Source organism: Eschscholzia californica, unplaced genomic scaffold (genome assembly GCF_041429995.1).
Source record: "Eschscholzia californica isolate CP2 unplaced genomic scaffold, dmEscCali1.0.p SCAF_6, whole genome shotgun sequence".
NCBI classification, from domain to species: Eukaryota; Viridiplantae; Streptophyta; class Magnoliopsida; order Ranunculales; family Papaveraceae; genus Eschscholzia; species Eschscholzia californica.
In genome coordinates this window covers 42126207-42152309 of record NW_028238483.1, presented here as the reverse complement: position 1 = coordinate 42152309, position 26103 = coordinate 42126207, and the positions used below count along the sequence as shown (strand labels likewise).

At 35.0% G+C, this 26103-nt stretch overlaps 3 protein-coding genes and 1 long non-coding RNA gene across 5 annotated transcripts; 3 read left to right on the top strand and 1 right to left on the bottom strand.

The window, feature by feature from the left end:
• Positions 1 to 1304: 1304 nt before the first annotated feature.
• On the bottom strand, positions 1305 to 3580 carry LOC147535129 (uncharacterized). Its single transcript, XR_015227175.1, has 2 exons — positions 3222 to 3580; positions 1305 to 1812 (listed from the first exon to the last, which is right to left on the bottom strand). It is a non-coding gene; the product is annotated as an uncharacterized LOC147535129 (long non-coding RNA).
• A 3589-nt stretch (positions 3581 to 7169) lies between these two features.
• Positions 7170 to 10056, top strand: LOC147535128 (ACT domain-containing protein ACR8-like). Its single transcript, XM_086648288.1, has 7 exons — positions 7170 to 7544; positions 7982 to 8027; positions 8139 to 8253; positions 8369 to 8436; positions 8559 to 9128; positions 9219 to 9323; positions 9434 to 10056. The coding sequence occupies exons 1-7, from the start codon at positions 7483 to 7485 to the stop codon at positions 9800 to 9802; spliced, it is 1335 nt and encodes a 444-aa protein (XP_086504414.1). The 5' UTR covers positions 7170 to 7482; the 3' UTR covers positions 9803 to 10056.
• Positions 10057 to 16029: 5973 nt separating this feature from the next.
• On the top strand, positions 16030 to 20813 carry MAP65-4 (microtubule-associated protein 65-4). Its single transcript, XM_086651137.1, has 13 exons — positions 16030 to 16595; positions 17049 to 17137; positions 17224 to 17430; positions 17584 to 17838; positions 17925 to 18134; positions 18300 to 18455; positions 18556 to 18715; positions 18795 to 18946; positions 19035 to 19122; positions 19213 to 19286; positions 19528 to 19602; positions 19697 to 19946; positions 20063 to 20813. Exons 2-13 carry the CDS (start codon positions 17066 to 17068, stop codon positions 20539 to 20541), a joined length of 2178 nt encoding a protein of 725 aa, XP_086507263.1. The 5' UTR covers positions 16030 to 16595; positions 17049 to 17065; the 3' UTR covers positions 20542 to 20813.
• Positions 20814 to 22690: 1877 nt separating this feature from the next.
• Positions 22691 to 25839, top strand: LOC147535126 (AT-hook motif nuclear-localized protein 1-like). Of its 2 annotated transcripts, XM_086648698.1 has the most exons (6): positions 22691 to 22862; positions 23026 to 23484; positions 24215 to 24285; positions 24480 to 24611; positions 24899 to 25060; positions 25382 to 25839. In XM_086648698.1, the coding sequence occupies exons 2-6, from the start codon at positions 23058 to 23060 to the stop codon at positions 25574 to 25576; spliced, it is 987 nt and encodes a 328-aa protein (XP_086504824.1). In that variant the 5' UTR covers positions 22691 to 22862; positions 23026 to 23057; the 3' UTR covers positions 25577 to 25839. The 2 variants fall into 2 exon arrangements, with proteins under 2 accessions (XP_086504824.1, XP_086504825.1); XM_086648699.1 differs by lacking the exon at positions 22691 to 22862 and having other exon boundaries at positions 22942 to 23484; positions 25382 to 25827.
• The last annotated feature ends 264 nt before the right edge of the window (positions 25840 to 26103 follow it).

The following is a 26103-nucleotide window of genomic DNA, read 5'->3' as shown; positions in this document are numbered from 1 at the left end:
TTGCCGAGTAAAATACAGTCCAATTACTAACGCGTAGTGGGTAGTCTTGTTCAAATTTAAAATTAAAATTGACAGCTACAAAAAAAACGAAAAAGTAATATGATGCTGGCCTTCTTTTCAACAAGCCGATCCTTCCCTAGATTTGAAAAAAGAATATTTTAAAATTTAAATGGGTTGAGGTCGTGTTAGAATCATCCAGACATGTACTTATACAGTACGTGCTTTGTGTTCGGCAATTAAAATAATAAATCTCAAAAACTGGTCAGCTCCTTCCTTCCTTGAGTCCTTATACAATCTCTATTTAACAGTTCGGCAATTAGTATTTGTGTTGTCATTCTGAAAATAAATTTGACGAACAATTTAACAGTTGTGACATTCACTAGAATGAAAGTAATAGACCGAGGATACAGTTGCATTCCGAGTACTTATTCAAACTATTGACAACCAAAAAAAATCATAAAACAATCTTATTATATATGCGGTCGTAATTCGTAAAGATAGTATATTGAGTCAAACAGGAAATAATACTCTAAGAGATACACATAATATAGTTTATATATACGTGCTCGACATTTTAAGGGCTCTAACTGTTCTTATGGTCTAACTAATTATATAATATGTCCTGAATCTTGTGTAGTGGAACAGATATTTCATTTATTTTTTAATTTTATATTAAAGTAAGATGCAACTACGTGATAATAATAAAAATAGCACTTGATAATAAAATTAATTATCACGGATGTGCGTGCAAATATCATGCTTTATTTTTATAAATTAATATAGTGTATTCATTGAGTTGTGGGTGTAATGTATTTTCATGCTCTTTTTAATGTTTAAGTTTACATTTTAACCTTTAAAAATTAACAAAGTAGATTAGGTCATTAAGGATGATGTGGTGATGAGTTGGTGGTAATTGTTTAAAGTGAAAAAAAAAACCAAGAAGTGGTATGAACATGCTTGGATCAAAAGCATCAATCTTCGTGGTGTTGCAAGGACATGTTAAGAATATCTTTACAATTTCCTCTTTCTTTGTGTGTTTGCTTTTTACACTCACTTTCTGTTAGTTTTATACACTCCTATTTGGACGTTAATCTCTATACTAAAGAGACGTACACCGTTCAAATAAATACGTAGTAAAATTGTAAAGTTTCTAAATCAACTTTTGTTTTATAAGAATAATTGGTCTAGTTTGGGGCCATAGTACACTCACATCTTGTTGTTAGACGGGTTTAATTACTTCTCGAAGATAAAAAGGAAAATCTTCTAGTGAAATGATAAATATTACTCTAGGCGACATTAACAAGTTTAATTGTAATGTTCAACATCAATTATGCTACTCTAAATTCTGTTTACATATGCATCATCTAATGAAGAAGAAAATAACAAGTACTAGTCAGGAAGTATTGATTACCAAAATCTTCTAGTGACCAAAAGTGTATGATAGAGAGGGAGAGAGATGGATACCACTTTCCCCACTTCCAACAAAAATATCTTTGACTTTCCTTTATCCCCGTGATTACTTCCTTCTTCCTCGCTTTGAATTTTGGCGGGAATGACAGCCTCCTCCTACACCAACCGTCAGAAAAAGACAAAACATTTCAAATGTCATTTTTTCTCTTACATGAACTCTCAAACCATCTACACACACAACCGTAACATTTGAAAAGTTATGAATGTTAAATGTAGTTTAATAATTATATTCATCCCTCCAATTGATAGCCTTCCTCCTGATGTAGCGATATCACTTGAGCACATATTTTCACCATTATCTCTATTTATTCCACGCTCAAATACGTTACATCAAGTGGATGGCTGAAAGAAATACCAAAATGAAGGATGATTAGAATTTCTCGTAAGAGTTTTGTGTTTGATTATCAAAATAAAGATGTCCTGAACTTTTTTTGCATCTAATCGAAATTTCTAAACTAACTCAATTTAATAAATTAAAAAATGTCTCTCTAAAAGAGTATCTATAATAAATGTTTACACATCATCATAATGTATCTAAAAAAAAAACATTTATTCATCAATACGATAACGGGTGATAGAAAATTAAAGTTCCATTTTGAATAAAAAATTTGAGAAACGAATACTACATCTAAAGAAAACAGCTTATATACCGGCAAATTAACCAATCTTAATACTGGAAATATTTACTATAATAACAACCAATACATGAGTCATCAGAGTCTAATAATTGGGACGAATTACAATCTAAATTACTTGAGACTGAGTAGATTAGTAGTTGGGCGAGGACTTATTGGCAATTGATGGGATTATTGGGAGAAGCAATACGGTGGAGTGAGATATAGAAAGAGAGACGTGGGTGGGGAAAGTCGGGTATGTCGACCCACGTCTAGTAACATCATGGTCCACATCAGACCTCGTACTCGCGACCCTCCGGACACCACAAAAGCCACTTTCTCTCTCTCTCTCTTACTTTTTCTTTTACTCCTCCAGGCTCCAACACCCGACCGTACTTTCCAACTGGACCCCAGAACCAGAACTATATCACCCAATTAATTTTCTTCTTTCTTTTCCCTTGTGATTTCAAAATTCAAACCCCAATCCCCGATGTTGATATTCCGAATGACCTGTCATCCATCTATCACCCTTATTGGCGGGAAAAATCTTATTTCCCCGCTCTCTCACTATGATTTCCAAATCCAACACTCTATCTCACCATTTCTTTAACTAAATATTGGCTCTATTCCAATATAACTACGCCTTATATGACTTTATGTATCATGTGTAGTGGAGGGATCCCTTCCGGGCTTAGTATTATCTGATTCTAATTTCGACTACTTTCAAAGAGTCTTTCGTGCATTGTAATTATGATTTTCAAATATATCAGATCCTTCAGCTAGTGAAAGGTCTCAGTCTAGACTTCAGAGAGAGAGAGTTTGCCTTCTATTGCTCCTACAAGTGCAACGACACTCGTGCACCGACTCAAGTCACCCCATAGAATCATCTTCCTAAAAACTTAAACCCTAAATTCAAATATCTAATAAGTAATCAATATTTTATGGAACAAAAGCTTGTAATTAAAATCCCAAAATTTGCAACGAGTTCACTCAGATTCTGTCTTTTTGTTTTCAGCAATAATTGCTAATGAATCTCAAACTGAAGGAGTTTCTCAAGGAATTATGAACAAAAAAAATTCAAGAGAAGTACATCATAATAAAGTTAGTCCTTTAAGTTAAAATGCTAGAGGAGATTACCCTCATTGCGAGAATCAATCCGCCAAACCAGATCAGTTATTCCAACAAAGGTCCCCTTCGCCGACCGAAGAAGGAAGAGAGGGAAAACGGTAGGAGAAAGAGCTAGATAGAGGAGATATAGAAAAACGAAAGGGAGAGAGAAGTGGCGATGTTGATGCAACCACAAGTGGTCGAATTAGTTATAATGACGGTGGTGGTGATGGTAGCAGGAAGTAAAGATGAAAACTAACATTAAGGACACAAAATAACATAAGTTGATTTTTGGTTTCCAAACACAGTTGTCTAAATCGCGGCTACATATGGAATGGATGAGTCATGGATTTTATCTCAAAATCCCACCGAAATCACAAACGCCTTTTGGGTGTTCACATATATCACGACGTGTTAAATAAGCATTTACTACGCACGTCGCTGAGCATTAAATGATGAGTATGCCACGTGTCATCATCGTTACACGACGTGGGGTTTAAAGATCGTGGTGCAATTAAATGTTGGGTGAATAGCAGTTACTGCTTTTATTATTACAAATGGTAAAAGAGAGAAAAGTAACGGAAATTTGGTCGTGACAGAAGATAATGTATAAACATGGCACGTGATCTCTGACCACCATGCACATGCAAATGGGTCAGTAGTCACCACCCTCCCTTGGAATTGAAGTTAGTAGGGTGGGTGTTTAACCCCTTTGTCTAAACCCACAATATAGTGGAGTAGTAATTTATGGTAGGTCAAAAGACATAGTGTCTCTTATTAATGTCCACTTTTAAAGGAAGGGTCTCTTGTTATGACCCAGTGAGGGCTGTAAAGACTCACCCAATGCTTAATATAGAGATTTTATTTCACTAACAAAATTATTACTATTATTTTTCCAAAAATCTGTATATTTTTTTTTTTTTTTGAAATCGACTACGATCTACGTATGTCGTTACATTTGGCATTGATACATCAAAGATGTGATACGCTCAATAACTGCCCACTCAAACTGAAACAAGACCGGGCCTATAGCCAAACATGACAATGACCTAAAGCCCAACTACATTATTTACACCCTAATAATCCCAAATCAAATAACCAAAGATTCCACCTTCTCTGGGATTCGAACCTGAGACCTCCAGGGATTTCTGGAGTTTATTCTCTGTAATGTAATGAGAGTTCGGTACAAAAATAAATAAGTGAAATTTTGATAATTCGAAGAAACTCAATATAATCGTATAAATGTACATGACATGTATTGCATATATATACTGTAACTTGTGTTCGAATATTGGACTATCCATTAATTGTCATGTTAATCCCAACTATGGTGGAGTCAAATTTGGGCTCGTGTAGTTTTTTTTTTTTTGTTGAACTGGCTCGTGTGGTTTATTCCTCCAATTAGATTGTTCTCGTGCAGTTTGAAAATGTAAATGTATAGGATAAAGTCAAGTTGCGATCGAGTTTGTTACTGTACGATCGTGTTTAACGTATTTGAAATGTTGTGTTCACCACAATTTTCTGGTTATTCTATGTAATGTATAGTGACAATTACGTGTTTACTCATTCTTCCAATTATGTGGGGGGAGTGTAAGTAAAGTACGAAGTCATTAAGAATAAAAAGAACTTCACGTAAAATTTATGTCGTAGTTAATAATAAATGTATTTATCACTAAAATCTACTCCATAATACTGGATCACTCTTTGATCGTAAATAAAATTACAATATTTCAATAATTTTTAAGTTTACTCTTCTCTATGAATAACCGCATTTCTAGAGAGAAAACTGTAAAGTTCATCGTTTCTTCTGGTGAAGGGTTTTCCCTTCGTTGGAATCTATATTCCTTTTCTTCTGCGAGTGTATTGTTTTCGTTTCTTGCCTTAATTTTACATCTATTACCATCCCAACAGAGTTTTGGAGTATAGCAGAGTGGTATAACTGTAGAAATGAGACGAAAATGTTGGTATGGGAAGAAGATCTGATTCACCAATATAAAAAAATCATCATCCGACTAACCATTTTCAATTGTCATTTAGGGAAGAGGAAGTGGGTAAAGGTGGTGGTTTCTTAAGGTGATCCGTTCTTTGATAAAGATTGATGTTTCATCCATTGATGAAGATCGACGATTTCGTAGTTCTTCATGAATAATACGACACCACGATTCGTCCATTGACGAAGATCGACGATTCCTTGTTTAAACAACCATGGAAAATATGACGATTAGGCATCTAACTATCGATCCATAGTCCACGATGCAACCGATTGGAAGTGCAAGAAAGAGGAGTTCGTGATTGTTTTTACAATATTTCGTTCGACAGACTTGGACGACCTCCATTTCTCTACTTGGTTTATAATTTCTACTTATGATTTAGAGCAATAAAATTTTACGACCTTTAGGTTCTTTTCATTCGCGATCTTGACGATCTTTTCATTTTGTGATATTTACGATCTTTTCATTTAGTTTTTGTCTCGTTACTTCTTTTCCTTCATGAAGTACTTTACGTTTGGAAGTTATGTGTTGTACTTTACCTATTTAACTCTCATGTTTTATTTATGGGAGTTAAAATCTCAACCATGTAATGTTCTGGATAGATTTCCTACTTATGAATGAAATTCTGATTTAACTCAGAAAAGAAAAATAAAAAAAAATTCAGGGCCGTCACCCCTAATAGCCAATAGGCAATAGTTACGCGTAATCATTCGATTTTTTTTGGTTGAAACGAAATAGTCACTTGATTGGTTCCATACTCGATAGCTATCTCAAAGATGACAACGGGATATCTTCTTGGCAATTAAACCACCATTTAACCCCTTCTATTGTACATAGTAGTGGATTGGGACAAAAGATAATTCGAAAATATACCATATACTGCAATATATCTAATAGAATCTAAATCGAGAATATTCACTTTTTCTCGAATGAAAGGAATATGAATATTCCCAGTAAACCAACCCTAAAATAGCCCCATGGAAGATGACTGATTGACTTTATCCTCATTTGATGTTTTTTTAGTGAGAGTGGACTTCAAGAGTCACTCCAGTTTAATGACACAAATATATTATGAATTTGGATGAACACTATAATTGTAATTAAGATATTTTGAGTCGTAAGTGCCATATAAAAACCCATAAGGTCATCTTAGGAGGCATGAAAGCCCGTCTACTTCCACCTTTACTTTATTTATTGTCGAAATTATATAAGATAAATCTTGGCAGCAAACTGCTTCTACCGTGACGCGATCTCATGACCTCACGTGCTTAAGGAGTGTTCAACCACTGTCTGAATTACACGAGATAAATCTTAGTATTTACTATTCGATACTTTTAATAAACAAAATACCAATAATCCAATCATACCTTAAATTTAGGAAATTAATTTTTAGTATTATTTCTAAAAGTTTAATTTGACCCAAATCAAATATAATCTTTCTATTTTAGAACCATTTGAAGAATCTTCTCCATTATTCCTAGTTTTTTTCCTTTATGCATTAAAATGACTAATTTAACCTCTAACTAATTAGCTTAACTAACTTACTAACAACAAAGGGTAGTACTTGGAATATTAAGTAATAAGAAGGAAAGAAAAGAGGATAGACCAAAACCGGCCGTTACGACGATAAAAGGTAAAAAAAGCCGACAGAAACGATGTGAATCGCAATAATTCCGGTCGGCAGATCTCAACTTAACAAACAAGCCATCTCTCTTTAAGGAAATTAATAAATTAAGTGGGTCCCAGTAGAATCCGATGTGGTATTTTGAGTCGATCTCACGCAAGGGACCAATATGGACATGTCTACGTAGGTATCCGATGTGGACATTCTAACAGGCCCAGGGTAATGACAGCTGGATATAACGGGTTCGGGTAGTACCTTCACCCGAATAAAAGGAAATTCGGGTCGGTTTGAAAACCGAGGGTGACGACCCCAGCTTTGGTAATCGGCGTGGTTTTGGAAATAATAAAAAAAAAAGAAAGTTTTATTTTTTTTAGGTATAAATAAGAGTGTAAAGAGGGAAGAAAAATCTGGCTCCGGCTGTTGAAACTGATATTTAGCGAGAGAAAGGAAAAGAGAGAAATAGAAATTTTCTTCCGTTTAGAGAGAGAAAGTGAAATAGAAAGAGAGTTTGAAGGTTTTTTCATGGTGATTTTGTCAAGACGGGATTAACGGAGTTTTGATAGGTAGTTTATCTATTATCATCTGGCATTGGTTCCTCTCTGGTTATTTTTTGGAGAAGTGAAACCCTTGGATTTCGGAAGTAGTTTGTTCAAGAAAGAAGTAGAAAAGAGAGAAGATGGAGTGGTCTGCTTGTCTGAATGAGTATGAAAAACTTGTTATCAGGATGAATACTCCTAGGTAAGATTTCTCATCTTGATTTTCTTCAATTCTTTCGATTTTGCATCTTTCTCAGTTTCTAGGTTTTGGTAAAGTTTTTCCATGATTCTTTCCTTGAAATTTATCTGAAAGATGTTTTCAAATTTCATACTATTTAGGGAAGAAGAAGAAGAAATATTTTTTTACTACCGACCAAATTTTTTTAATGAAATTTCTGATGTAATTCCTATTTTACTTGAATAATCATCGTTTTTTTAGCTTCAGAATCAACATTCTTTTCTTCATTTACAGATTTCTTCGTTGGTTCAAGTTTTGAAATCTTCAGTTACAAAAAATTCCTGACTCTTTCAACGTTTCCAGAAGTTCTTCAGTCTTCTTCTAAGACTTTTACTTTTGTTTTCTTCCTTCCACTAGTTATTTTCTCTAATTTTCTTCGTTTTTGATTTCTTAATCAACAGAGTTGAAATCGACAATGCCGTCTGCCATTCAGCAACTCTAGTCAAGGTAAGCAACTCTAAAAATTCATGTTTATTAAACCCTAAAAATCGTTCCCATGTGAACAGTAATTTACCGGAAAACTCAGAAATCCTCTTTCTATTTTGTCTCTAATTTCAGATTGATAGTGCGAGAAAACATGAAATTCTTTTAGAAGCAGTTCAAGTTTTAACAGATCTGAATCTTTCTATTAAGAAAGCTTACATCTCTTCCGATGCTAGATGGTTCATGGACGGTAAACCTCTCTCTCTATATATACATATCTTTCTATATCTAGATCTTCATCTTCCTTCTCTCTCTTCATCTTCATCTTCTTTCTCTCTTCTGATCTTATTCCCTTTGATTTGCAGTATTTCATGTTACGGATCAACACGGAAATAAACTCACAGATGAAAGCGTTCTCAGTTACATAGAACAGGTCAGAAAAATCCGCACAAAATAAAACTCTCGTATTCATTTATTTCAAATCTTGTTGATTTCCGTTAAAATCAATTTGAGTTAAAACGAATATTGATATCAATTTTATTCTTTCTGTTACAGTCTCTCTGTACCAGTAACTCAGAGAAATCATCAAACGGATTTAATGGCTTAACGGCGTTAGAATTAACAGGAACTGATCGATTAGGTCTTCTATCTGAAGTATTTGCTGTACTTTCAGATCTTCAATGCAATATTGTTGAATCAAAAGTTTGGACTCATAATGGAAGAATTGCTTCCCTTATTTACCTAAAAGATGGTAATTCTGGTTCACAAATTGAAGATTCACAGAAAATTAGCAAAATAGAAAGTCGATTAAGAAATGTTCTTAAAGGGGATAATGATATTAGAAGTGCAAAAACTACAGTCTCAATGGCTGTCACTCACACGGAACGACGCCTTCATCAAATGATGTTTGCTGATCGTGATTATGAACGAAAACCCATCAATGAATCAAAATCGGTTTCCCCTATTGTTACAGTTCAGAATTGGGAAGAAAGAGGTTACTCCATTGTTAATGTTCAATGTAAAGATCGACCGAAACTTCTGTTCGATATCGTTTGCACATTAACAGATATGCAGTACATTGTTTTCCATGCCACAGTTGACACTACAAAAAATGTTGCTACCCAGGTAATAATATTCTCTTATTAATTTTCATTTTCAAATTCAAAATCTTGTTCAAACTTTAATTTGATTGTTATTATCAATTTGGGATATCAGGAATTCTATATAAGACACACAGATGGAACTCCAATTAGTTCCGAAGCTGAAAGGCAAAGGGTAATTCAATGTCTTAAAGCTTCTATTGAAAGAAGAGCTTCTGAGGTATAATTACATACATACTCGTATTGGTAGTATTTACTTTTGGATTGTTTTTTTTTCAAAGTTTTTGGGTTATTTTCTGATTTAGGTTTTTTTATTATTTGTGTAATCAGGGTGTAAAATTAGAATTATACACAAGGGATAAGCAAGGATTATTATCAGACGTGACTCGAACATTTAGAGAGAATGGTTTAAATGTAGCAAGAGCTGAGATATCAACAACAGCAGATGAAATGGCTTTGAATATATTCTATGTGACAGATGCATCTGGTAACGAAGTTGATTCGAAGACGATAGATGATGTTAGAGAGAGGATTGGATTAAGTAAATTAGTTGTTAAAGATCCACTGCCTATTTACTCGAAAGATTTGGAGGAAGATGATAAATCAACGGCTGGTGTTGGTGGAGCCGTTCTTTTGTCATTGGGAAGTTTAGTGAAAAGGAATCTATACAATTTGGGATTGATCAGATCTTATTCTTGAAAAGAGTCATCATACTAGAAGACAGTAGTACAGAAGAAGAAAGAAGATACAATTTCACAAATTTAGATCTATTCTGTAGCATATACTTTGCTTTAACTTGGTTTCATTTTGTACATATAAGTAAAAGGAGATAGAATTAATGGAGGTAGTGGTGGTGGTGGTGGGGTTTGGGTGGTGAGAATGAAAGTTTTTAGTAGTAGTAGTTGATTTATAGATGGGGGTTTGGTTGAAATGAAATTGTATTATGGGTCCCATTTCATACCTGTTCTTACTTTCATGTCACTCTCCGTGAAACTAGAAAAGGATTCAAATTCCTTGGTCTTTTAAGATTCTTGTTTTGAATTCTTATTACTACTAGGTTTTCATTTGGAGGGTGGGAATATTATGAATGAAGTAAAGAGGGGGGAATTGGATTTGCTGGCGAAGGAGAGGTAGAGTTAGGGGTTGGTGGGAAGAAAATCTTTAGGGAGTTGGGTTTCTAGAAGAAGTTCATTACTATTTACACCCCACATTTTATGTAGTAGTTTGTACATAACGACTTTGACTGGTACTTTTTTTTTTTTTATGTTAGTTGCACCAACTTATGTTAGTGGTTGATAATTAAAAATTATTCCATCCAATTTATTCTAAACTCAAATTAACAACTACTCTTATACTATACCACCAATATAAGTGGTTTATTTTAAAATTTACTTGTTGTCTTGTTGACACCTGCGGAGCTCGTGGATGTTAACGGTCAGTACCCTAACAGTAAGCGAATAAATGATGGCAAAAAGATACTTCAAACTTCCTTTATTTTGGAGAGATGACTCCTTTCTGACTACTAGGCTAGAAATCCATACGGGCATGAGAAAATAAAATGAAACCCTAGGTTTAAGTTGGATTGGAATAATTGAGTAAAGACAATAGAGTGTGAGGCGGAGCCACGGGACGAAAGACGTGATAACATAAAGACTGGATTAAACAATTAGCATCTCTTCTAGACTTTTAGAGAGAGAGATAGAGATGAGAAGAAGAAAGTGTTGGGGGGACAGGAGTTGTTAAAAACCGCTTGGATCCCGTGACATGCGCCCATTACTTACTTCATTTACCTCTCCCTCTCTCCCCACCCATGTCGGCACTCCTCTTCCACCTCTTTTCTTATTGAGTTTTCTATTATTCCACGACCTTTTCATTAGTCTGACTGGGAGGGGCTATTAGTAGTCGCTAAAATATTGTTACCCTCCGGTTTGTTTAGGTCTCTGCTACGGACTGGGTGCTTATTAAGGAGGTACTTGTCCAACATTTTATTATAGAATCAACCAACAATGAGGTCTTAGAGAGAGAAAAAAGAGTCAAATCTTTACGGGAAGAATTTTGATTTTCAAACCAACCGTTATCTATAACGAGGGAGTAAGAGAGAAAGAACTTTGATTCAAAACCACCATTAAAAATACTCCGGGAAACCCTACCTACAACTAGACTAGGATCGGTCTGACAGGTTTTGGATAAGACAATCCGAACCCCAAAACAAGGCCTCAGACTGTCTTGTCTGAACCATGTCAGACTGATCCGATTCCAAAACCTTGCTTTAAGTTTCGAACAGATCAATCTGTGCTTGGGTGCTAATAGATGATTGGGGATTTGGGGTGGGTGCTAATAGATGTTTGGGGGGTCAAAAAAGTCAACCTACTATTATCCGCTCCCATTATGTTTTTGTACTTAAGTTAATTTTTTTGATTAATAAACAGAAATAGTCAGAAATTTAAAACACAAATTTGTCAAGGACAAAACAGTTGTAATAGAGTAGATGGATAAGAGAGAGAAAGTTGGTTAGTCTTTTGTGGAGCGTTTGTCTTTGCTATATTTTATTTTCACGTGAAAACACACCACTGCTCGCTCCAGACAACAACCTACCACTACCCCTTCTTCCCTCCCTAGTCTTCTTCTAGACTCGTAGCACTGTTTCTCACTTTCTCTTGTCATGGTAATTTTCCTCATTTCATTATCATTGTCATGGTCATTTTCGTCATTCCATTATCATTGTCACGTATAATAATAATAATAAGAAACAACTATCTTAAATATCAAAATAATACATAAGATGGATTGCACGTTTATAGGGGTGTCGAATTAAAGATAAAAGACTTATTGTTTGTTTTTAATTACCAATAATTTGAGAATTGTACATGTTTGAAACATTTATTATACTATATAAACACAAATTCGAATAAAAATAGATATTCAAAAATTTTCACAACAAAATTAATTGTTTTCATTTTTTTTCAAATGTAGCATATAAAGAAAACTTATATACTTAAAAACCAACATTCTGAAAACCAGGTCCATCTAAATATAAAAAGAGTTAATAAGGTGTCATTAAAATGTAATGAGGGAGAGTATTTTTATTTTTTTTGTTGAAAGTAATGAGGGAGAATATGGTATTCCTCCACTATGTGCGCCAGATAAGAAGGGTAACCCTAACTTTGTTGTCCATTGGTAATCGTCCCCTACTTTCCTACATATGAGGGGAGAAAAAGTAGAGAGAGAGAGAGAGAGAGAAACAACAACCTCTTGTACGGTGTCACGTGGTTAGTCTTTGTAGAGAGAGAGAGAGAGAGGGCGGGAAGGTTGGGCCTTGGTAGTCGGGTCATCTTTTAAACTAACATGGGTCTGATTTTCTGGCTCGACCTTCTATGACTTTTCTTTTGACCATGCTGACTCAATATCACGTTTTCTTTGTCAAGTTGCATTGCTTTTTAGTTCCCTAATCAAGGTTAACAACTAATTAGGTCAATTTTGCTTGACCACTACTAAAAGGCCAGGTCAATACTTTCCCACATCACAAATTGTAGAATTTCATTATAAGTTTTTTTTTACCACCACTGCACCATATAGCTTAAGATAATTTAGATTTAAAGTTTAAAATGAAATAGGAAAAAGAAACACATATAAACATAATGACACTTCAAAGGTGGCGCACTGATTGGGATTTTAGGATTGTACTGATATATTTAGCGCAAAAGAGAGATTAGTAGATTTGGTATATGTTACTTTTTTAGCATAGTTGAAGGGACGTGGGCCGCCAAAGTTATAATGACTTTGGGCTTCACAGGTGCTAGGGCCAGCCTTGGAAACATATAAGAATGAATAGTTGAAGATATGAAGGAACTTGGGAGAATGAAAAAGAGAGAGCGCAAAGGAAATATTGATTGAATCGAGTTCGTAAAAACGAAAAGAATTTCAATGAGTTGTATCACTATAAGGATATGAATTCGAACCTTACAAATATTTATCTTTCACCAAAACATATTCATAAAGTCACAAGTGCAACCTTCGTTAAAGTTGATTAAATTAAATGATAGAATTACATTTTAACCTCTGGATCAAACTATTCCAAAGATGGATGCTTTCTACATCGGAATACTTAACAAAAAAGTTAATGTGTACTTGGTAACTACACTCTGAAAAGAAACATATTGAAAGCCCACTTGAATGAAATCAGCTTCTCCAAAACCGGTATGACAATGTCCATTGAAGGCATAAAATATACACTATTGGAAGCTTAATTTAAAAATTAAAGGGTTTGACTCCGGAACTATCAATATATTTACCACTTCAATGATAATGTCTGCTAAAAAGGCATGGGATGTTTGACAATGAGGTTTAGTTTCGAAAATCCACCTTAATAATACTGATTAAAATTTTTCTTAAATTAGTTGGAGTTGGAGATAACCAAGAATATATCATGATGTCTGGCTCCATAAGTTCATACCTAACAAGAGATACTCTAAACTAGGGTTTGACTTTGAAAGAAAAAGTTGTTTAATTACCAATCTCCAATTCTGAATAATTGTTTGAGAAAAAGTAAAAGAAGTTCAAGAAAACTAAACATTGCAAACTAAAAGTGAATTTAACCTTAAATTTTTACAATATTACATGGTTTTAGATTTGATTGGTGCAAGTTTTCTCATATATGTCTAGGTATTTTTTTTTTCTCTTTCTTTTTTATGTTTAATTGTTTAGTAAAATTGTAAACAATTTAGATTATTATACCACATTTCAGCAAAACAAACTAATGTGTCTTAATGCCTTGCCATGTCCCTCTCAAACACATGCCCTAATATTAGGTATGTTTAATGCAGTATGACCATTAATGACAATACTTGATTAGTAGAGACTAATGGGAAAACAAAGAAATCATTTTGAAATCTCTGGTTATGTGGTATTTTCATAGTCAAAGTCTACTAAACTATATTATGGTTGAGCCAAATTGTATTGGTAATTGACTCATTGGGCACGAAGTACAAAATATGGCTACTTTAAACGTAGAGAAGTGTATAATAATATACGAGAGATGCCTACTTTAAACCTACCCATCAAAAGAACAACAAAGGAAATTAAGAGATTTTGGAATTAAATTAAACATAAAAAAGTTCAGTAGATAAACCAACATGAAAAGGTATTCAATGGTTTTTGGAATAGACAGATTAGGCTCCAAATCTCCATCTTCTACAATTTTGTACTTAAAAAAAGACTTGTACTTATTAAGAAAGAATCTAACAACTAATGAAATTTCTCAAGGAAATATCCAAGAAGAGGCATCTATTAATTGTTTCATTTTAAAGAATAATCCCTCTTTGTTGGATGCTTTCATATAGCTTTTTCCTACTTGGAGTTTATTCTTTTAGCCTAACTCTTCATTTAAGTATAATATTATTTTGAAAAATCTTATATCTTAATATTCAACGTCATCAGACGGATGTCACTTGATTTGCGTTGCTCATTAGTTGGTATTACGATTACATTTGCTTCAACAATTATTTATCGTTAATATCGACCGAAAAGACCAATAGAAGACCATATTAGAAAATGAACCAAATAGTTTTATAATCACAGTGCTAATACTAGTTTCAAGAAGCCATTACTCTTTTACTAATAATTTGAAAAGGATTTGGCAGCCAAATTTTCGGGAAAAATGTAAATCATGCGTACAACTGATGCGTGCCTCCTCGTCACATATTTGTTCTTTCGGTTGTGGTGCTAATTGATTTCTGTCTGTGGTAAAGCTCGTTTTGTCCTTAACACTTTCCTTTAGCAATTTCGACGGTGCCTATAAATTTTTTGATTCACAATTGGATCATTTTATGTGTTACTTCACGAAACTGGGTAAATAAAGATTGTTTTGCAAGTGCTTTCATTTCCTTGGAAAAATGTGATTTTCGATCAAACCCTCTAGAGAGGCACCTACAGTCATCTTGAGAGGCGCCCTTCAAATTCATCCACCAGTCAGTCATCAATATCTCCTGTTTTTCTATAACCGAGAAGTTATTGAGGAATTCTATAGGCACTTCGAATTTGTCTATTGCGAATTTGTCTATTGCCGGTGTCTCAAGTATTAAATTTCGAATCTGAAAAAGAACCTATTTAATTTCGACGTTTACACAAAATTAATTTCAAAGGTCTTTTTTTTCTTTTCTCTCACATTTTATGTTGAACACAGAAGACATAGAAATTCCATTATATCTTCGAGTTGCAGTTTTTTGTTTCCCTGAAAGAGTCACTTGTCCTCTCTTGATTTGAGTAAGAAAAATGATAAAAAAAAATGACTACAAAGTTAGACCTATCCGAAACCTGAATGGCAATCAACAGTCTATCGACAAAAAAAATCTATCAAGATAAAGAGAGTTTACTCGAAAATGAGAACCGTTAATTTCGGCTTTAACTTGTCGTCTCTTCCAACATTACTCATTGCGCAAAATTCCGCCGAGCAAATGTACTTGTGATATTACTCCCAAGTTGTTTTTCTTTTTTAGAAACAGATTACCCCATGGATATAAATTGAGTACAATAGCAAAGTTACAAGTGGACTGAATAAACACAGTGGCCTTACAATGACCAACAAGTTAGTGCGCTAAGGAGTGGGCTTGTGCGTTGGCCTCACGGTAATAGAATTGGTGATTGTCTAGCACAATACGCACCTGTAGAAGGTCGAAGGTCCGGTTCTAGCCTCCACCCTATCAAATCCTGACCATCGGTGAGTCCATCTAGGAATGGGCAAAATAAACAGGTCCCGGGTCGACCCGGGCCGAACATTTATCTCTGGTCATCACGTGTTTCGCACGTGATACAAAGAAGAATCGTAACGGTCACAAAGTCCATACCGATATTTAAAATTACTTTACAAAAATACAAAATCTTAAAACTCATTAAATGTACGGCCATTAAAAAACTCTTTTTTTTTACTTAACAAATTTTTCTATGATGTAAATAGGCTCATCTGTAGTAATATACATCCAACCTCAATGGGCACAAACAATCACTAGTTCTTATATCGAGGCATTGAGGCAATGATCACTTTGTGAAATCTCAAATAGATGGTTTGGATTATATGGTATATCAAAGTTGATGAATTTCTTATACGCATACTAGCTTTTCCAGTTTAATAGTAATTAATGAAGAAAAGGATCCGTTGGATGCCATTTTACAGGTGGGGATCGGTTTCATTTCATTTTGAATTTCAAATATCTTCTCTCTCTCTCTCTACTTTGAGTCCCAACCTCGCCAACGTACAAATCTAAAGACCCTCGAAAAAGTTTATCACTCTTCAAACTTCAAACTTCTACTATCTCTCTCTCTCTCTCTCTAGTGAAATTGGTACAACAAGGGTTTGATCGAACCCTAAAATTTGAGATACTTCTTCCACGAAATTTCTCCAGAAATTTATTACATCTTTGCTTCTACACATTTGAATTCGCATTGGAGGTGGTTTGACAAAGATTTATCGTTTTCACTCTCTAGATCTCTCGATCAGGTTTGATTTTCTTTAGTAATTTGACATTCCTTCTTCTTTATGTTGAAATTTGTAAGTTAGAGCTCTTGTTTGAGGCGTCAAAATATCTAAATTACAGGAGCTAGGGTAGATTAGGAGCTGGAATTGAACATTTTGGGTTCTTATTCTTAGAAACCCTAATTTCTCTGTTTCCATATCTAGATAATTTGGTGGTATATCAAGCTCATTTGTTTCCATTTAACATTAATCTTCTTGCAAAATCATGTGATCTAAGACTAGGGCTTGATAAAGATTTCCTTTTGGTTGTTGTTTTTTGTTAATACTCTATTAGTTATTTACTAGTTCACACTACCTTTACACTTGGCTTATATAAACTTAGGTTACAACCCCATTATACTCACACCTCCATTACACCACTGTTTGAATTGAGTTTCCCTAATAAATTCTTACCAATCTGATTTATATATATTGCAGAGGAAATTAGCACCAACATGTCTAATCTCCAGAATGATAAGCTTCTACAAGCAGAAACAACTTGTGGAACTCTTCTATATGAACTTCAAGTAAACTTCAAACCTTTTATCTCATTTCTCATAGTTCTTACTACTAGTATATTGTGAGTTTTGCTTATGAGTTATGGTTGTATTAGATAATATGGGATGAAGTTGGAGAATCTGATGGTGAGAGGGACAAGATGCTATTTGAGTTAGAACAAGAATGTCTAGAGGTCTATAGAAGAAAGGTAGATCAGGCAAACAAGTCACGAGCTCAGTTGAGGCAAGCAATTGCTGATTCTGAAGCAGAGCTAGCAGCTATCTGTTCGGCAATGGGAGAGCGACCCGTCCACATCAGACAGGTGGGTATCTCCTAAATTTCTAAAATTGATAGAAGAAATGGGAAAAATGAAAACTTGATTCGAAACTACAAATTTGATTATCTTCTAGTTGTTTAATTAATCCGTTCGAAGAAATTCGTTAATCCAACTAAAGTTTGCGCCTTATGTCTTCAGACGGAGCAGAACACGAGTAGCCTAAAGGAAGAACTTCGGGCCATAATTCCACAATTAGAGGAGATGAAAAGGAGGAAATTTGAAAGAAGGAACCAAATTCTTGAAGTATTAGAGCAAATTCAGAAAATTTCGAGTGAGATATTTACACCCGCAGAGCAGAAACATTCTAAGATAGCTGAAATGGTTGAATCTGATATATCCTTAAAGAGGCTCGAAGAATTGCACAAACAGCTGCAGACACTACAACAGGAGAAGGTTCGTTTTCTCTTCCAAGATCAATATGCCCAAGGCATTTTCCCCCTTTATGGTTTTCTGAAAGATTGTACTTTTTGTTATGACAGAACGTTCGTCTGCACCAGATCATGGACTACTTAAGTACTCTAACCTCACTTTGTTTAGTACTTGGTATTGATTTCAAGCACACAGTGAGTGATGTTCACCCTAGTTTAGATGATTCTGAAGGAGCAAAAAACATTAGCAATGATACAATTGATGGACTTGCTACTACCATTGAAAGACTTCGAGATGTTAAGAGACAAAGGATGCAAAGGGTATGTAAATTTGGTTGGTTTCTATTTCCCTTTTTTTTTCGAGGAAAAACGGAAAAATAGAGGAAGGACAATTTGCAGTAAAACCAAATAAGTTATAGTAAAGAGAACTCACTCTTAAACTCTGCTTGAAAAGTTTCTTCCATGCTGACCTATCTACCTTTGCAGCTCCAAGATCTTGCAACCACTATGTTGGAGTTATGGAATTTGATGGATACACCAATCGAGGAGCAGCAAATGTTTCAGAATGTTACCTGTAATATAGCAGCCTCTGAGCATGAAATTAACGAGCCCAACACTCTTTCTGTGGACTTCATTAATTATGTAAGTTAGCAAGTATAGACCCTTAAAAGGGCGGATAGTTTTTTAATGCTTAGTTTTTGGTACTTGTCAATTTCGCCATATGAAGATGAATACAATGCAGGTAGAAGCAGAAGTATCCAGGCTGGAAGAGCTGAAGTCAAGCAAGATGAAAGAGCTTGTTTTGAAGAAGAGGTCAGAGTTAGAAGAGATTTGTCGGCGGACACACCTAGTACCAGAGGCCGATAGTGGAATAGAATATGCAGTTGAAGCTATTGAATCAGGTATTAATTATCGTCCGAGGCAGTATCCATTGCTTATGATTTTATTTCTAATTATAAGTACACATGTTATCTAATGCAGGAGCCATAGACCCAGCTTGTGTTCTGGAACAAATTGAAAATCAAATTTCGAAGGTCAAGGAGGAAGCTTTTAGCAGGAAAGATATACTGGAAAAGGTTGAGAAATGGATGTCCGCGTGTGAGGAGGAGATGTGGCTTGAGGAATACAATAGGGTCAGTTCTTTCTTTTTGTTTTTATGCACTATTACTACGTGTTCTGTTTTCGTCTTTGTGGGTTCACTCACATGGTTTACTATTTCAGGATGAAAATCGTTATAATGCTGGACGAGGTGCACATCTTACATTGAAGCGTGCCGAAAAAGCCCGTGCCGCAGTAAACAAGCTTCCTGGTGAGCAATTGTAGCAAATTTATTTATATATGTGAATTGGTGTATATTTTAAAGTTCTTGCTAATGTTTGTTGTGTTGGACTTGGATCAGCAATGGTCGAGGGGTTGGCATCAAAAGTCAAGGCTTGGGAAAATGAAAGAGGAATTGAGTTTACATATGATGGGGTAATCGCTAGCAATTGCCTGCCTTCTTTTTTTCATCATGAATTGCTTATGGGTCTGAATTTATCATGAGGCCATTTATATCCTAAAATGAAGGATTTATATTAAGATTCCCTTAAAAGTTTAAGATATTGAAATGGGTTCTAAATGTGAAAACATATAACCAAGCTTACTGTGTTCATTAATATTGATTCTTAAGTCGTCGCTGGAGTCCTAGATCTCATTCTTCTTCTTTTGGCTGCAGATTCACCTTCTTTACATGCTTGAAGAGTACAATATTGTGAGGCAAGAAAAAGAGCAAGAGCGTAAAAGACAACGGGTATGCTTTGTCTTTGCAGTCTTTGTCTTTAAATGAACAAGTTTAGACTTTCTCTTCAATATATTTAAACTTCTAAAATATTTCGCCACTGCAGGATCAAAAGAAACTTCAGGGTCAACTTATAGCAGAGCAGGAAGTGCTATTTGGCTCTAAGCCAAGTCCATCAAAGCCACAGAGTGCGAAGAAAGTTATGGGCAGACCTTCAACTGGAGGTGGAGGTCTCAGCAATAGAAGACTGTCTCTTGGTGGATCAAACTTACATACTCATAAACCCACTCCTAAATCATCCCGGAAGGGTGATCATTTGTCGACACAGGATGATAGTTTTGCCGGTTTATCCGCAGGTATACACATAAAACTTATTCATATTTCATATGACATAAATTTTATATTATGACACAAACTTGTCCAAATCAATTCATTCTCTTTTAACTAATTTTCATCGGATTCATTCGTGCAGGTAGGAGAGGTTTAGATATTGCTGGTCTCCCAGTTAGAAAACACTCCTTTAATTCAACAAACGCCCGTGAGCTTGAATCACCCATGACTCGAAAACCCTTTTCTCCGGTCTCTTCTGCAGTTGCTTCTAAAGCCAACACTGCTAACCTCCTACAAGATCTCAACAAAGTACAAAATGGGAAACCCCAAAAAACACTTCCAGTTTACAATACACCACTGGTTACACCTTCAAAAAAATTGTCTTCGGTAGTTGACGAAGAAAATAGAACACCTAAACACATGCCAATACCAATTCCTAGTACTCCTTCTACCTTATCCTTACCAATGCAAACTGCTGCAACACCAGCTCCAGCTCCTCCTGTTGCTGTTCTTTTTGGAGCCACTGAAGATGAAGAAGAACCAGTTAACTCGGGAGAAATTGAGTACTCCTTTGAGGAGAAGAGAGCTGGTTTCGTTTTGCCTCCAACAGAATGTACTTAAACGAAGCGAAAAGTGCAAAATTTCATAGTCCAGGGGTGAAGGAAGATTGGATTGGGATATCATGTTTTTCTTTTCATATTGCTGCTATATGTTTTCTTCCTTTTCGGATTTGTGATAGTTTAAGTCAATTGTAATTGGCTTTTTGCAATGTCAAACTCTATCCCTCGTTGCGGAAGTTGAGATGTTGATTCCTGTCTAAAAGACAATTGTGTGTAAACTTGCAATTTGACAACTTTCTTGATGTATGAAAGGATGAAGGGTGTTAAGTCTCACCGTCGGGTTGGATTTAGGTGTCCATCATCTTCATTCTTGCTCTTCGTTTTCGTTTGCAGAGTGGGGCATGCTCATAGTAGTGGAGGCTCAAAGGGTCTTCATAAGTAGTTAGATTTGCTTCACTTTGGGTAACTCTTTTGTGGCACTTATTATGTCAACCTTCTTGGAACTTATAACGACGCTTTGGAAACTTCGCGACGTTTATGGCATTTTATGTTAACATTCTACCATCTTGGCAAAGATAATAATGAGTATTTGCAAGTGCTTAAAACCCGTCACTGAAATGATTTGAAAACGTGGTTGGAAATTCTTTCAAAGTAACGGAACAAACCTTCTGAGAATCAAAAGTGGCACAGAAGTGTGGTTGAATGAATCACAAAAAGTGCCAACGAATTGTTATCAGAAAGTGTTGCAAAAACTGCTAACAGTAGTAGTGTCCCAAAAAGTCCTCATGAACCGTAGCTGATTGTGCCACCAGATAGATGCAAAGAAGTAGCTCAATTCTTTCTTCTAAAAATCTGAAGCATATATACCTGAAAATTGCCATTCTCTAGGGAATATTTTTTGGAAAATGATCAAAATTTAGTCGGAATAGTAGCAGGGCTTCCTATCAGTTGGGTATTGTTTTTTATACCGATCCAAAATGAAACGTTAGTAATCAGGATTTAGTAAAATAGATTGTCATTTTCTCCTGTTGTTTGTTCTGTCAATTCCCTCTATGCGGTTTTTTTTTTTTTTGATGAAATAAAAGGAAACTCTATGCGGTTCTTACTTCTTTCTCCTCCTAAACTTTAGGTAAGAAAAAGAACTAAACTTCACATTATATGATTTTCTTTTCTCGCGTAACGAAAATGATTTTGTTTATTAATACGAAGCAGAAAGAAGAAGACAATTATTAAAATTAACTCGGCTTCCACACAACGGATACTCAGAGACACGGATTACGTTTCCGTCTCTTCTACTATTTAATGTCTAATAACGTGAAGTTTATTTTAGAATTATTTTGATTAAGTGATCACATGCATATTTTTCTACTTGGGATAGATTAAAGTTCAAACTTTACCATTTCAAAAGGAAAAAAGCTCAATTACAATAATCATTTTTGATTATAAAAAGGGAATCGATTTAAATTACAAATGGGAGAGGGCCAATGTTAGAAAAATAAATGAACGTCAGGACTTTTCGTTGCAACTTTAAATGAAGAAAATATATTTTCCTTACAAAATTTATCATTATTAAGTAAATCTTTTTCCCTTTTTAGAGCTAAATCCATACAACTCATTAAACGTTAAATTGAAGTAGCATTTCTGAACGTCTATGTTGAACTATGAATAGATAAACACGAATTCAAGGACAAAATGGTTTAAAAAAGCAACTAAGATATAATCATATGTAAGAAATGTGGTTTTGATCATTTGAAAATGTTCAATTATTAAATTTAGATTCACATTAAGATTTCCCATTGAAAGAATAATTAATTTATTTTAATTATTTGATTTTCTCTGTAATTAAGTCATTAGATTTTTCTAATTTTAACTGAGAATTATGAAATAGGAATAATCAGTAAAGTAGTTGGATAATTGTTGAAATGATTTTTCATTTGCATAAATAAAACATATAAGAAAAGTCTTTGATTATTTCAGTAAACATAGAAAAAAATCTTGATTGATTTGGTTAACAATATTCTCATAATGAAATTAACCGAAAAAAAATGTTCTCCTTCTAAATCGTATATTTCAGGTTCTGCAATTAATTAATTATTTGCAATAATTAAATTTATATTTTCAAAGGTTATTTGCTTTTTTTATTATTTGCTTTTAATATTTTTCTCAAATATGCATTTTGAACAAATTCATAAACCGGCAACCGATTAACCAAGAATAAATTTTCCTAATTTCTTTTCTGGTTCTTATTTTAATTCTATTTCTAGAGAATAAAATCAAATTTGAAGAAAATTATTTCTTGGGTTTAAATTGAAATCAAGTAGTTAATCACACCTCTGGGTTTTTTGTGAAAATTCACCCTTTCATCTTCAAATTCTTCATCAGGTTCACAAAATTTACTATTTTCAAGTTCTTTTCTTTTGAAATTGCAGTTGTTTAAGCTTGAAGCTGTTTCAATTTTCTAGGGTTTTATTAGGTTTGAAGATTGTTGATTTCAAAGTCTGAAGGTAGTTGAGTTAGTTTTGTTTTGTTTTTTTTTTCTTTTTAGGTTGGAAAAAGTTGAGATTTTCACGTTTCTGCATGGAAGGAAGTCCTAACCAGACTGACAGCACAACTCCGGTAGCTGCGCCGGTAGCTGCTCCGCTAGCTGCTCCGCTAGCTGCTCCAGTAGCTGCGCGGGCGAGTGTGGCTTTGGCAGGGAACCCTGTGAAGAAGAGGAGAGGGAGACCAAGGAAGTATGGACCAAAAGGAACTGTGGCGTTGCCGTTATCAGTGACACCAATTTCTTCGTCGATGCCGCCGGTTTCTTCTTTGGCACCACCAGTTTCTTCTTTGGCACCACCAGTTTCTTCTTTGGCACCACCGGTTTCTTCTTTGGCACCACCGGTTTCTTCTTATTCTCCGGTGACATCAAGTGGTGGTGATGCCTCGGCAGCCAAGCGTGGCAGAGGGCGGCCACGTGGTTCTATGAACAAGCCTAAACCTAAAGTGGATATGGAGAATTTAGGTAATAAGTGAAGTTCATTTCTTGATTTTTTTATTTAAAGTCTTGAGTGAAAATTTAGTTTTGGGTTTGGGTTTGGTTTAGTGTCTGAATTTTAGATGAGGAACTATTACTAGAATTTGATTAGGGAAATGTTATGATTGTGTTCAATTTTATGTTTATGTTGAAAATTGAGGTTCTAGTTCCTATTTAGTTGTTCTGCTTTTGACAGTTTTAGATTTGGGTATGTGTTTGTAGTTAGTGTGGATTGGATGCTCCTCAAAAATAGAGAGAGAGAGATCTATTAGTAGAATATTTTTGTGCAAGAGATGTAAGCCCTTTGGTAGGGTTGGTGTGGAAGTTAGGAACCTTGGTCATGTGTCTTAGGTTCGGCCCTCGTCGCCTTTTTGTCTTTCTTGGTTGTGTGAAAGGAATGCGAAAAAGAATCTTACTAGGTTTAACAATGCAAGATTCAAAATTGTCGCTTTCTTTGATATAGTGTTTCATTCTAATACTCATCCTACTTTCGTCGTGTATAACAAACTTATCTAGGAAATCGGCATATTAGTTTACTTACCAAAACCGCAAGTGACTTTGTCTTCTTGTGACCCTAGTTTTCATTTAACGCTTTAAGTGTTCACAATTTTCCTTTCGTGTACACTCTTTATATCTTGCTTCTGAAAATTGCGATTGTCGTTTGGATGATTACCGTGGCTAAGTTTCATCTTTATTTGTTTAAATGTTTTTTTTGCAGGTATTCATTGGGTTCAAAGTTCTACTGGTATGAATTTCACGTCCCATATCATCTCGGTTGCAGATGGCGAGGTATACTTGAAAAAAAAAGCTTTTAACCCGTTTAAGATATATTCTCTGTTATGGTTGTTATTATCGAATTGGTTGCTTTTCTGTTCACTTATATGGATGAATGCCTTTCTCTTAGACATGTAACATTCTCTTTTAGCATATGAAAAAAGAGATTTTCTTGTTAAAGATGTTGTATAATTGCATTTGTTGTATAGGATATTACGCTGAAGGTTATATCATTTTCACAACAAGGGTCTCGAGCAGTTTGCATTCTTTCTGCTAACGGCCTCGTTTCGAATGTGACACTTTTTCAGCCTAATTCTGCTGGGGGTACTTTGACGTACGAGGTATTAAGTTTTTGTTAAGTAATTGAATTTTTTTCTTCACGTAATTATATCTTGTGAAGAGATAAGTTAGATATATTACTACTTTCGATATTATTACACTTCTTTGGTATTAGTGAGTTTTGTGGTTGGAATAGATACTTGAATCTTCATTTAATAGTAGTTTTCGTTCTGAAGCGTGTACGGATCCTCAGATATTCATTGATGAAGTACGTGATTAGATTATTGAATTTTCCTAATTAAGCATCCCCATCAATTCCTCTGATCGTTTTACCCTATTTTTGTAATAGGGGCCGCTTGAGTTACTTTCTCTGTCCGGTTCGTTCATGCCAACTGAGAGCGGAGGAACAAGAAGCCTATCTGGTGGGATGAGTGTCTCTTTGTCAAACCCTGACGGTCTCGTTATAGGGGGAGGAATTGCTGGTGTATTAATAGCTTCCGGTCTTGTGCAGGTAAGATTGTGCCCAAGTCTTCTGAGTGAGTTTAGGTTTTAGAATTTAAGGAATTCTAACCCTAAGCCCAAAACAAATACACTTTATTCTACCATCTTTAGTGGAATCATCCTCACCGACAATTTGAGATTTGAAATTTGTTTAGTCATGAACGAGCTGCCACAGGAGCGCGATACCATGGGCCGAACGGTTAAAGGATACGCGCTTAGCCCAGTAGAGAATTGTTCTCTAGCTTCATAATATTTCTAGGATTGACAATCTGTTAACCGAGGAAGCAAATAATTTGCGATTAATGTTTTATCATTTGTTTTGCCATTTCAGGTTGTGGTCGGCAGTTTTGTTACGGAAACTTTCAAGGAGCGAAAGCCGAAGAAATCAAGAGCTGAATCAGCGTCAGCTGTCAGTCCAACTGCTCCAATTTCGTTGCGTAGGGAAGATTCTGACGATAGCTATGACGTTCATGGAAAGGAAAACTCGATTACCCGGAACTCAAATCTAGATCCTTCAATCCCATGAAGATAATGGGGCTATCCAAGACTCCAGGCACTCAGCCACTGACATTATCGTTTCTTTGCCCGAACGCTAATCTAAGGTGTTTCTATTCGTATTGTCCTTTCCATACACATCAGAGTCAGCTCTTAGATTCTGCCCAATAATCTCTATTTAAACTTCTCTTTCTTGTTTCAGACTTGTTTTTGTACTCACAGTGATGATTTGATACTTGATATGTTTATCTTGCATGGAATAACTCAACGATTTTGAACCAATAATGTTGTTTCTCCTGCTCTTTTGTTAGTTATCCTTTTCGAAATCACCAATTGCATCTAGTTTGTGAAACTTCTTGATCAGAAATGATCTGGGATACCAATTGCGCGGTAAAAATTAATCGCGGACCCTTATTTCCTACCTAGCTGGTCGATTACGTATGTATTGGAGTGGATTACCAGGTATCACATTTCAAAATGGTCTTTGGTACAGGGAAATGAATAAGGAACCACATTTTATGGAGGATTGTTGTTCCTCATAGTGGGGGAATCCTGAAC

Coding starts and splice junctions, on each gene's coding strand:
- LOC147535128 (XM_086648288.1), top strand. CDS start 7,483: ATGGAGTGGTCTGCTTGTCTGAATGAGTATGAAAAACTTGTTATCAGG. Junction 8,028..8,138: donor ATTCAGCAACTCTAGTCAAG/GTAAGCAACTCT, acceptor CTCTAATTTCAG/ATTGATAGTGCGAGAAAACA. Junction 8,254..8,368: donor TGCTAGATGGTTCATGGACG/GTAAACCTCTCT, acceptor TTTGATTTGCAG/TATTTCATGTTACGGATCAA.
- MAP65-4 (XM_086651137.1), top strand. CDS start 17,066: ATGTCTAATCTCCAGAATGATAAGCTTCTACAAGCAGAAACAACTTGT. Junction 17,839..17,924: donor AGACACTACAACAGGAGAAG/GTTCGTTTTCTC, acceptor TTGTTATGACAG/AACGTTCGTCTGCACCAGAT. Junction 19,603..19,696: donor AAGAGCGTAAAAGACAACGG/GTATGCTTTGTC, acceptor TCGCCACTGCAG/GATCAAAAGAAACTTCAGGG.
- LOC147535126 (XM_086648698.1), top strand. CDS start 23,058: ATGGAAGGAAGTCCTAACCAGACTGACAGCACAACTCCGGTAGCTGCG. Junction 24,612..24,898: donor GGGGTACTTTGACGTACGAG/GTATTAAGTTTT, acceptor TTTTTGTAATAG/GGGCCGCTTGAGTTACTTTC. Junction 25,061..25,381: donor TAGCTTCCGGTCTTGTGCAG/GTAAGATTGTGC, acceptor TTGCCATTTCAG/GTTGTGGTCGGCAGTTTTGT.